This window comes from Sinocyclocheilus grahami, unplaced genomic scaffold (genome assembly GCF_001515645.1).
Source record: "Sinocyclocheilus grahami isolate Dianchi unplaced genomic scaffold, SAMN03320097.WGS_v1.1 scaffold222.1, whole genome shotgun sequence".
In the NCBI taxonomy this organism is placed as follows: Eukaryota; Metazoa; Chordata; class Actinopteri; order Cypriniformes; family Cyprinidae; genus Sinocyclocheilus; species Sinocyclocheilus grahami.
Window position 1 is genome coordinate 1,718,569 of NW_015505401.1, and position 12,800 is coordinate 1,731,368.

The window sequence follows — 12,800 nt, forward strand, 5'->3', positions numbered from 1 at the left end:
GAAGCTAAACAGCTGAATTCATCTGTTCATAAGTGCTACATATGTCTGATTGCCTTCAATAGCTTCCCTCAAAGAATAAATGATCAGAAAATGATAAAATACTATACAAATTACAGTCTAGGGAGACCCACACAGGTTCCCGATTACCCTGATTACACATCAGTACTCCTAATCATTACAAAATGCTATACTAAGAAAAAAACCTTTTCAAAAATTGAAGGGAATTTAAAAAAAACACATAAAACTGTTGAAAAATCCTCAGCTCAACTGAAAATACTGCTAACAGGAAGTCACAGCATTGAGTAAATCAACTAAATAAATCATACACTATACAATATTTGGCCTTTGACTTCATTTTACAGAGTGAACAAGCTAGCATGTGAAGAGCTGCAAATTAGATAGCTACATTGTACTACTTTATAAACGTTGCTGCATATTTGCTGCATTTGCTGAAGGCTATTTACAGCTAGTGCTTTGGGACATGCTTTTGACAGGCCAATAGATTTGCAACATCTCATGAGAGACATTTAAAGAGAGATTTATCAAAGTACTGTGACAGCACTGTTCATATAAGAGGGAAGCCACTGATGAATGATTCTAATATCTAACTGATAAAAACAGGCTGGTTCTTCATTCATCTTAGACGTCATGCTGAGCCACAGGACATTTGTGCCTTACTTTGTCCATTTTCAGTCTTTCCTTCACCCCAGTTTCTGCTTCCTCCTCCTCATCCTGTACTCTGCTGGTGCTCTTTTCTGGCCCAGCCATTATGGGTTTGTATGACCACAGCCACTGATCATCCCAACCTCTCATAGGTATGAATGAAGTTCCGCCAAGTGTTTTTGCTCTATTTCTTCATGATTGCCAGCTGATCAGTCACAAGTATCCTCCTAAAGACAGGTTTGGATGAGGTCTGCTGTCGTTCTGATGCTGGTCGGGATGCTGTGCCAGATATGTTGTGTTACTCTCCATTGCATACTTTGTGTGGCTTCCATTCTGAAACTGATCAGACAAATGATTTTTGTATTATTAGAACAATTTGTAAGGTCAATTTGTTAGATCAATTCTAAAATTCATTAGAATCATCTTAATTATTAAATCCCAAGATTTTTCCAGCACTGATTTTCCAGCCTCACAGCAGAAGACTTGAACTGAATGGGCTGTAAACAATAACATACTGTACAGTGAACTAGTGAACTGGTTCTTTTAATTAACCAAATTCATAGAGTGCAACCAGTGTAGTACAAATAATGAACAAATTACTCTTTTCAGCTGGTCCTTATAATGAATGTACACATACACATATTTGTATATAAATTGTTAGTTTTACAAAAGTAAAGCTATTTAAATTGTGTTTTAAACTGATATATTGACTGTTATAATTGTTAATAAGCAGCAATTTTATAATTTGGGTCTTACTACCTTACAATTTAAAATGAATTTGGTCATAATGTACCATGTTAGACGGTTTCCTGTGTATTTAACCACATTAGTTGAGAGAACATTTCTTACATATAAGCAAAACGTTCACTGTAACTTCAATATATCCAAATGGATAAGAATTGAATCAAGACCTTGTGAATTGGAATCTGGAAATGTGTACCGATAACCAGCCCTAATCATTTTAATGACTGTCCATATACAACAAGGTTTTATTACAAATATTGATTTCATCACACATCAAATATATAAACATCAAAGTACTATAAGATCCAACTAGTAACAACGCTCTTCCAAAAGAGGATTTCTGCAGTGAGGCCATAGGAGAATCATTTTGGGTTCCTCAAAGACTCATTCAGTGATCAGCCCTTAAAATAATCATTTTTCTTTTGTGTCAAGAACATTTTCAAAAACGAAAGAACCTTTTCTACTATAAAGAAACTTTTGTGCAATGGAAAGCTTCCATTGATGTTAAAGGTTCTTTATGGAACCACAGGTGACAATGAAGAACCTTTATGTGTGAGAGTGAATGTAGGTGAGCCTCACATTTGGTTGGTTCTTACCTGGCCTATGTAATCTTGTTGATCCAGACTCGATCTGACACCCACTCCTCTGTTTTGTCCCGAGTGCTCGTTCCTCTCCACATCACCATCCAGGCCACTGAGCAGCACTTCAAGGTCCTGAGCAGTGAACTCACTCATACTTGTGTCACCTGCAGTGATATAAGGTGAAGAGTGCTGCTGGGAGCAGCTGAAGGACACAGTGCTCAGATGGTTCCTATTAGGGTGCTTCAGATCCTGAAGGGGCGACTCCAGGTAAAAGCATCCAGGCTGTTGGAGCTCTGGCTGGAAGAGAGGAGGAACCTGCTGAGTGTCGCTGACCAGAACTTCAGTGAGGTTCCCACAAACCTGAGCATTTTTGAGTGTTTTACACTCCAGCAGATGGAGAGGTGGAAGGTATGAGCACTGAGACTGTTGGCTTATCATCTGAACTTGGTGTTTTTGGGTTGTTATGTGTGAAGGTTCGCATTGTGTGATTCCCATTTCGTTATATGGTTGAGACATTACGTTTTGGAGATTTGGTATGGCCTGCGGTTCACTCTGAGGGTGTATTGGTGTGAAATATTGTGTCTTTGTTTCAGGATGTTCTGTTGTAAAAGTCATCTGTTGTTCCTGAGGTACTAATGTGAGAGGATCACATGAATCCTGTAAGATTAATGCAGATGCTCGCTGTGGAGGTGTGAAGGTCTGCATAGGCTTCCCGATGAGATCCTTCAGGCTGTCACCAGACATTATACAGTCTGCCTCCGTCCTGAGAGAGTGTTGTACATAGGAGAAGATGCCATCTGTGAGGTCTGCCACATCATTCTGACCACCGAGGTCAATCCTGAGGAACAGTTCATCCTGAAGGAACTTCAGATCTTCTGGTCTGATCCCTAAGCTCCCCATGAAGTTCAGTATCTCACAGCTGTCGTCTCCTCCAGAGTTAACGACTGGCTCTTGTTTGAAAAGAGAGCTTTCAGAGAGTGAAAGAGCACTTTCTTGCCAGTTACTGGAGAAGATGCCACCAAGATCCTCGTTCTCTAAACCCTGTACTGATACAGAGTGCTCATCTGCAGGACACACATAAATCGACTCATCCTGCTTCAGCATGGAGCCCAGCAGGGAGTCGGGGTCTACAGTTCCAGTGGATCTGGCTTGGGTACTGTCATCCAGAGCAGTGGTATCAGAAGGTATGGTGTTACTCTGAGATCTGAGCAGGTTCATGTCATAGAGAACAGCTTCTCCTGTAGTGAAGCTGAAAGGAAGCATCATAGCACGCTTTCTCAGGTTCTCCTCACCCTCCTCGTTCCTACAGAAGACAAAACGACTCATTATAAAGCACGACACCTAAGGAAACTATTTTTTTTTGCCTTTGCGGACTATAGATGAAAAAAGACAAGAAAAAAATTACCTACCACAATTCATCATACAAACACTGCAGTATACAGACCAATCACAATTAATATACAAATATTATGATCATATTTAATGGGGTTTAAGCAGACTATGATTGGAGAAGTCCAGCATAAGTCACCAGAGAAAAGTATGTTGTTTCACTGAAAAATTGAGTAATGACAATTTAACTAAAGTGAATATTTAATAAAACGTAATTTTTAAACAAACTTCTCTCTGTTAATGTATGCCAGACTTCTATCATTCACTTAAACCCCACCCCTGCATTCTCACATTCTTCTGTCTCCGTTTTTGAGTGCAAGGCACTAAATCCAATTTCAAAATCAAATCACAACCCATGGAGAGAACTAAGTCCCGCCCTATTTTTTATCAATGTATGTCGGAAGAAAAGCTCTGTCACTACTTCAGTCTCACTGCAAATTTAAAAATTACAAATATTATATGCGTGGATGAATCATTCACAATAAGATCAATAATACGCATTTAGCAAATAAATAGGGGGAATTTTAATTTAATACTGACTTTAAAAGTTAGACACAGCACACCCTAATTATTATATTATTTTAAAAAAGTACCTGTAATTACATTTTTACTATGAATACTGTCTAATAAGACAACAAAGAAAACATTTACAGGTTGTTCAACATGAAAGACAAAAGAAAGACACAAATAAGGGCATACGTGATGACTCTCTGTGAGGCGATGACGCAATCTGGTTGCCCATTTTTGTAGACAAGTCTGGCGTTGGATTGCACCCAAACCCAGATGTTCTGTTTTGTCAACAGTCTGAACACAGTCAACCCACTTTCACCCGTCCTCATCACTGCAGGGGAGAGAAATTATTAAACTCATTTGAAAAATCAACTGCAAAAGCAACTGATTTTGCTACCATTAATAATAATAGCAGTACATGCTTTTGATAGCAGTCTCCTTTTAAAAGATCAAAGGCAGGTAGATGTACATAGTATATGTATATTTGTCACTGGTTCTCATGCCTCAAGCAAGCATATTTGAGTTGCATGTGGGTTGATCAATGTTTATTCATGCCTAAATTAAATCTTTTCATCATATAAAGAGATCATGTCATATTTTTATTATGTATTTTGTACTTTTAGGAGTGTGAAAATTATAGTTGTGTGGACTTTAATGAATGGATAAATATGTTGAGAGAATACAAAACCAATCTTAGGTCATTTGTGTTTTGAATATCTTAAAAGTTTTGGAACAACATGAGGTTGAATATATGATTTTTCAGTTTTGGGTGAATGGTCCCTTTAGGAGCAATACAATTATTTCCACAACAGTTAGACCTCTACTTTCAGACACAAGCAATGTTGAAACCCAGTGGTGGGAGCGAGTGAGGTGAGTGTATTTTCTTTTATCCACATTGATTTAAGGGAGTCTTACTCCGTATGTGGTTCTCGGCGCAGTAGAGCATGTCAGCTGCATGGATGAACTGATAGCCTGAGCCACGGTAACACAGCTCTTCCTCCGTGTAGCCAAGAACAATCTTCCCTCTGTGGAGAAACAAAAAACACATGACTTTGAATGTGAGAGATACTGATGGTGAGAAAGCAGAGGAATACTGCACCAAATCACAAGGCAATCATTAAAAACCCAAACATACTAATCCAAGTTCTTTCATGACAACTCTCGGAAGGATTGCCATGGTAATGTACATGACAATGTTAATGTATTTGGTCTTGGCGGAATAGATCTGCTACGGTGCTGCGGCAGAGCAAGTACCGAGACTTGCTACTGCCAATACACCCACAACATGCTGCTGTGAGCATGTAAGAAATATTGCTGCTGCAAATATAACGTACATGAAATAACCCCCATATAGCATACATGAATCACCTTTTAGCAGATCTATACAGGTGGAGCTGGGGAAGGTGGAGGGTTTCTGAAGCAAGCTGCAACTGCTACGGCAAGCAGTAGTCATATATTTGAATGTTGAGCAGCGAGCTCATTGACTACCAATACAGGAGAGAACCAATCAGCTGTGCCATGTGATAATGATGTCATTAGGTCAGATTGAGTTAGACCTATCGGACTGCGCCATCTAGAGTTTCATGCCAGAACTCTGTGTATATATATATTTTTTTTTTTTGTGCTACTGTCATTCATCTTTAACTTTTAACTTAACTTAATTTTTAACATTTCACAAATTAAATGAGATAAAATTGCCTCTACAAGTCAACTGAAACAAACTAAAGTGAAAAACAAACAAGGAATAAATCCAGGAGTTTCTTCACACATATTGATAGGAGCTTTTACTGTATGTCTTACATTGCGTCACACGCGGTGGGCGTGAAATCCAGCTTATGCTTGGTTTTAAAAAAGCATCTCTTGGTGCGGATCTCCAGTATGGAAGGTGGCTGCAGAGGGAAGGCCAGGGCAAACAGAGCCAGCTGAGGAGGGACGGGTTTCCCATCTGCTGTCCTCTCATTCTGCCCATACAAGAACTTCAAACGCCCCTGAAAGTTCACGGCCTATAAGAATACAAGCCATATATTTAACACATTTGAACCTATGTAAATACATTCCACAGCATTTAGCTAATTTTACCCATAAATATACACAGAAAATGTGATTCCATCTGGGCCTTCTCATGATATGACACCAGGCCTTGCTATCTTTTGATCACTTCCTTTATGAAATAAGCAAGACTGTGACCTCTCTTTGAACCCAAAATATAAATAAGATACATGATTTAAGAATAGTTGTTTGAGCTGATTATACTAAAAGACTAAATTATTCAAATGTGTATTATTAAAATTATTAATGATTAAAGTGCTAATAAAGTGCTAAGTGGTGCTAACAGGGATAGTTCACCCAAAAATTGTCATCATTTACTCACCCTCAAGTTGTTCCAAACCATTGACTTTCATAGTATGGAAAAAATACTATGGAAGCCAATGGCTACCATCAACTGTTTACTTACCAACATTCTTCAAAATATCTTATTTTGTGTTGTTTGAAAAGTCTGATAAAGGTAACTTTTGAGATAGGAAGTCTACATGTAGAAATGATCCAGCAGAGGCAGTTAACTGAGAAACATCTCAACAGGCTGAGTCATAACTCCAAGCTGTGTGGAAGTCATGTACTATAAATGAACTCATCCAAACAAGGACTGATATGATCTTAACATTATAACAGATGCATCATTATAGTCTTACCATCATACAGAATCTTAATATTGGTTCAAACAAAGCTAACAAAAGTATCTTTTGTTGTGTGTGAAATTACTTTGTATGTAGAAGCACAAGATAATTTCAGTAATTTCAGCCCTCATTCTAGATTATTACATTATCATTAGTACTCCTCAAAAAACGTGATGTACAATACATGGTTGTTTACAGCAAAAATCCTTAATTACAGGGTTTTTGAGGTGCACACTGTTTTAAAATCCCTCATTATTCATAATTTCTCACACACTTTCTGCAATGAATTCAGCTCAATGAACAGACTCCATTCAAACTTGTTTGTAGACAGTTTCAGCGTTCAGTCTGTTATGGTATGCTGTATAATTTTGACTTCTTAAACTTTATTCATAGGAGAGCTCTGACTAGACTTTGACTTCCTTCAAGCTTTGGTTGGTACTGCAAATAATGTCAGCCTTGCATGTGTTATCTAGTCTTTTCTTTTCTTTATAAATTTGTTTACAGGCATCCAAAATTAAATCTTCTGTGTTTTCATTTTAAAATCTCCCATCACATTGTCAGAGCTTTCAGCACTCAAAATCTACCAGCAATAATGCTACTGTAATAATTATAGATATAACTTTGATGTAAAAGTTTGCATAAAATGTTTTTTCCTGTCTTGCCAGCACTGGTAATGAATTCAGGTCATCTATATAAATAAATATGGTTACTTAAAACATTCTGTAAAATAAAATAAAAAAATCTTCTTCATCTGCTGCCTAAGGAAATCAACAAAGTAAAATCTCTTACCATAAAATATATATTTGTTAAAGTGTCAGGAGTGAATATTTAAAGTCTATATTTTAATTTATTTATTCACTTTAATGTATTTATGATCATTTTCAACTTACAAGAAAGCCAGAGGAGTTATTCAAAAGACATCTTAACCTGCAAACAAAATTTCGCTCCAGAAAGGTGGAGTTCTCTGGTGGCAACTGCTCTGGACTGTAGTATGTCTGAGGCAGCGGTGCATCCTGAGAAGCTTGACAAAAACAAAACAAAACTTGAATATAGAGAAAAGCATAGTTAAATACAAAACTGTTTAAAATTACACAACATAAAAAAAAACCAGGAAGATAATGCCCCTGCTGCGTAAGCATTTCTATAACTCATTGGTGGTAGTGTCCTTGCTGATGGCTGTCTGGAACAGCTGTCCTGTGTGTATAGTTCCGACAATAACAGGACTTTCAAACTGCCAAGTGTTAGATCTCTAATGGAAACTGATCCAGCTTGGTTTAGAATAAAAAGCCCAAACTGAAACCAGAGCAAAGTGGCACAGCCTTTGAACACCAGCCATTAGAGGATGTTACACATACGAATCTGAATCCTCAGAGCACATATAACTGAAAACCATGTAGTAGGGTACTGGTTAAAACATGGCCCATGATGAAAAAAATAAATAAACACACAAACGTATTTCTAAGAAAAAAAACATTTAGATGTCTTATCAAATTGTCAAATTGAACAAAGATGATATTTCAGATCCATTGTGAAAAGGTCAATAAAAATTTATTATTTTAGTTTTAAAATCATGTTATGCATGGATTTATTTCCTGAAAATTGTAGAATAGGATGTTTTGTCTCTCACAATGGAACTTTGTCAAACTTTGTTTGCAGACACACGCAATCCATCTTCTTTGACTCTTTGTGTTGATGGAATGGGGACAGAATCTTTCAGGCACAATGCCCAGGTCTACTCATGGTCTGTCTGGAGAGATGTTTTGTTATTTTCTACCTTGCACTAGCTGTCCGGTGTCTGGGATGCAGCTGGGGTTGAGTGCCCAGTGGAGCTGCCTCTGAAATTCAGCCCGGTCTTCAGTGTGAACGAGCTCATAAACACTCTGATGGATGAGATCCGACTGCAAAACAATCACATCAGCTTCACTCTAAGTAGATTCACAGCTGCTCATTACAGTTAGAAAATGTCCCAAACTGAATTAAGAAATCTGAATCTCAATGCTGAAATAGAGACCTGTTTTTTTCAACCTGTTTTTATCTATATGTGCTCAAAGCCTGCTTTGTCTGGCTGCACCCAAACATACTAATCCAAGTTCTTTCATGACAACTCTCGGCGGGACTGGCTTGGTAATGTACAAGACAATGTTAATGTGTTTGGTCTTGGCGGAATAGATCTGCTAAGCTGCTGCTGCTGTGGCAGAGCAAGTACCAAGACTTGCTACTGCCAATACATCCGCAACATACCGCTGTGAGCATGTAAGAAATACTGCTGCTGCACATATAACATATGAAATAACCCCCATAGTATACATGAATCACCCCTGTAGCAGATCTATACAGGTGGAGCTAGGGAAGGTGGAGGGTTTCTGAAACGTGCTGCAACTGCATCATGTTTCACACTAGAATCATGTTTGTGGGAATAAGCTGGAATTTCACACATAATAAATTCTAAAGCTGCAATGAGGAATCTAAAAGACTGGTTAAGATCTCTTTCCACTGTTTTTTCACAACAACAACTGAATCATCAAGTAAAATGTGTTAAATCAAGTGCATAATGCTTAATGTAATGAACCCTAAATCCTTCTGAGAGAGTAGATCCACTAAACGGAGAAGAAATGTGTGCACTGCAGAACAGAACATGGATTGTTTGTTCTTTCTCGAATAGAAGGTGCCAGAAGACCATTTCATAAATGCAAAAACCATTTGGGCTGCAGTTCCTTTTACCCCCACAATATATATGCAAACCAGTACAAACCTGATGGAACCCCAAGTAGTCCTCAATGGTGGAGGAAGCATAGAAAATTGTGTCATTGGAGGTGACCACCAACACAAAGCCATTTATAGCCTATAAAAAAGAAGTTATACTGCTAATAAACAGAATTCTAAATCCATTTTGTTTTGTTTTTGACTTTTCTGTTGTTTGATTCAAACATTAAGGTTTCACAGGACACATGAGCTCACCTGTAGCAACAATTCTCCCTCTGGCAGCTCCTGAATGTGTGGTTTAGTGTTATTTGCTAGCTGGTTGGAGTACTTTGAATTCAGGGTCACTGCAACAGCAAACAAGCATTAAAGTGGCTCCGCACAATAGCTAAAACATAATACACATTCTTTATCAAAGACATCATGAGGAAGTTATGGATAACAATTCATAATATGTAATAATATCATATTAGGGTACTTGATCAGGCATAATCAAACAAGAGCACAACTTCCTGTATTAAAAAAAAAATTCCTGCATCAATAATGATTGTGAGAGGGAAATCTGAAATAATGTATAACAATGGCAACTTGAAACGTGTAGCTGTTGGCATCTGAACTACCAAAAACTGAAAGCAAATTATAATGCCTACTGGTTAACAATAAACTTGTGCTTGGCACACATCACATGATATGTTTGCTCATGGAGTGGTTATGACATGCAAGGGCAATGAGAAGGCAGTATCTGTAAAAACACAGACACTGGGTCAATAACAAATAAGAGTGCCCATAATAATAATAAATCTAGTTAAGCACATGTGGCAAGTACTTAGAAACATTCTTTTTGTATTCATGTTGGTTTCATATGATTCTGAAAAACTTTTTTTTTCTTCTTGATTATGATTGCAGGACAGTTATTTCACCCTGACATCAAAGATGAGCTGTATTCAATCTGTATTTATTGTATAAATCAAATAAATATATTTTTGAATAGATTCAAAAATAAAATGCATTTGAAAAATATGACCCAGTTATGTGACAAACTAATTAATTGATCAAATATATAAATCGTGAACTTAGATTCTTCAAGCGTATGAACTGTACATTAACTCTTAATGATGGCAAGAACACACAAAAGTACTCTGATTCTGCCAGGAAAACTCATTTATATTGAGAACAGTGAATATATCCACTGCCTGCACTTACTGACAGTAATGGATTAAAATGTGACTAATAGTCATTGTGTCAACAACCCCCTGGATTTGGAAGTGTGTGCCAGTAAAACATTAAAGGGGTCATATGATGCGATTTCAATTTTTCCTTTCTCTTAGAAGTGTTACAAGCTCTTGGTGCATAAAGAAGATCTGTAAAGTTGCAAAGACTAAAGTCTCAAATCCAAAGAGATATTCTTTATAAAAGTTAACGAGTCAACCATGCCTACATAAAACGGCTCGTTCTAACACGCCCCCACGTCTACGTCACGATGTGAGACGATTTGCATAACGCCGCCCAAATGTTCACGCAAAGAAAGAAGGCGTAACTTTTATTCTCGCTGTAGTATTGTTGCAGCCGCCACCATGTCGTGAAGACGCTGTGTGTTTTGTTGTGAAAGCGAAACTACTTTGTTTGGCCTTCCAAAAGAGGACGATATCCGCTTCGCCATGCCTACAGCTGATCCGTGCTGGTCGCTGAGGAAATGCATAAATTTTGCGCTGTGGATCGCCGGATCGGCTTTCACCGTGGACGAAGCGGAGTCCAGCCCGGGTTGCCGCAAGCCCGCCGGCCGCACCATTCTCAAGCTCACCGGCCATTCCTCATTCAAGCCCGCCGTGTGTGACGCTGTGTGTTTCATTGTGAAAGCGAAACTACTTTGTTTGGCCTTCCAAAAGAGGACACAACTAGAAATCAGTGCTTAAGTTGTATTTACAACACTGTTCCAGAACAGTTCAACCCAAATATTCAGATGTGTGCAGCACATTTTATGAAGGAGTGTTTCCTGATCCTGGTAGAGTACAATGCCGGCTATTCTGACTCACAGACTGTAAGTACGTTTCATATTTAAAGGATTCGCCACTGACGATTCAAACGCGAGTTTTGAGCAGTGTAGCGTAGCATTTGCTGTTTGTCATTTCTCCGATCACAAATGCAGACATGGTTTTATGTTTACGCAGCGCGATGCAATGCGTAAAAAGACAGTATAAATCATTATAATCCGTAATTATGTCCCCACTGGATGCAACAAATGCCTCGTTTATAATGGGTTTTAATGTTTTTGTCTTGTCGTCCGGCTGGGACACTGCATCACAGTATGGTAAGGGGCGTAACATTTCCGTCACACGCTTGAGGTATTCGGCCAATCACAACTTATGTCCCCACTGGATGCAACAAATGCCTCGTTTATAATGGGTTTTAATGTTTTTGTCTTGTCGCTCTGGCCTGACAGGGCATCACAGTATGGTAAGGGGCGTAACATTTCTGTCACACACTTGAGGTATTCGGCCAATCACAACGCACTGGATAGCTGGCCAATCAGAGCACACCTTGCTTTTCAGACCGATGAGCTTTGTAAAAATCGACGCATTTCAGAAAGTCTATGTGGAAAATAATGTGTTTTTTGAACCTTAAACCGCATAAACACATTTCATTACACAAAATACACAAAATACTGTTCTTTTTAGCAACATCATATGACATCTCAAATGATGTTCCTGCATGCTTCTCATGCAACGTCTGTCAATGTCTGGCCCTAAAGATCCCCACACACTGGTTCACATCAAACCTTGGCAGGGTCTTTGATGCTACACACACAGCACCTCAGGTCAAAGTCTGCTGCTGGAGTCAGTAACTATCAAATATTTTTTTTTCGTAACTTTTCAACCAAAGTCAAGAGGTCAACGAGTCTGTTTCAATTACTCACACAAACCCAGACCCTCCCCAGCACTGGCCCCCAGACAGTAGAAGTAATTACACACAAAACACACAAGCAACAATCAGCACTCCTGCTTAGCCTGTTTCTCATGGAATCCCTTCAATGCTGGCCACCTCACCACACTTCTGCATTAGTCAGGATAGAGGGAAGAACATGAGCTAGGAGAAATCAGGTGTGGATCTCAATTAATTTAACCACTATTCCTGGCCTTTTATAATATGTTAAATATTGCCCAATTCCCTAAATAATGATTGAGTAACTTCCCTGGAAAACGGTTCTGGGTATTTTTTACACTTGACAGCTTATTGCTTAACAAAACTTAGACTGTTGCCTTTATAAATCTCAATAAGGATGTACAACTGCACCCTTGAGAGCATAACTGTGCAAGGCTTGTCTGAAATACATGCATGCACTACATAAACTGTGATATTAAACTCTAAGATACTAAGTCTATTCTCGGACTGTTATTAAACAAGGTAATGATTAACATTTCAAAGATATGTTTAAAGGACTGATCAGGGCAGCAGTTCAGATTTCTACTTGCCCTGCCAACATTTTATCTTTATCTAGCTCATAATTTTATATACAGTAATATATATATATATATATATA

At 38.3% G+C, this 12,800-nt stretch overlaps 1 protein-coding gene and 1 long non-coding RNA gene across 2 annotated transcripts in view; one reads left to right on the forward strand and one right to left on the reverse strand.

Annotated features, from left to right (window-relative positions):
* Nucleotides 1-716: 716 nt before the first annotated feature.
* LOC107596644 (aryl hydrocarbon receptor-like) overlaps nt 717-12,800 on the reverse strand; it is a 30,630-nt gene continuing 18,546 nt past the window's right edge. The window contains exons 3-11 of the mRNA XM_016287423.1: nt 9,521-9,609; nt 9,315-9,404; nt 8,337-8,460; nt 7,453-7,583; nt 5,688-5,890; nt 4,803-4,912; nt 4,077-4,218; nt 2,004-3,291; nt 717-1,002 (exon numbers count right to left, since the gene is read on the reverse strand). Coding sequence (XP_016142909.1) covers nt 877-1,002; nt 2,004-3,291; nt 4,077-4,218; nt 4,803-4,912; nt 5,688-5,890; nt 7,453-7,583; nt 8,337-8,460; nt 9,315-9,404; nt 9,521-9,609 — 2,303 coding nt within the window. The 3' untranslated portion in view covers nt 717-876. The remainder of the gene's footprint in view (nt 1,003-2,003; nt 3,292-4,076; nt 4,219-4,802; nt 4,913-5,687; nt 5,891-7,452; nt 7,584-8,336; nt 8,461-9,314; nt 9,405-9,520; nt 9,610-12,800) is intronic.
* LOC107596645 (uncharacterized) lies at nt 5,460-8,743 on the forward strand. Its single transcript, XR_001610389.1, has 3 exons — nt 5,460-5,485; nt 8,041-8,042; nt 8,653-8,743. It is a non-coding gene; the product is annotated as an uncharacterized lncRNA (long non-coding RNA).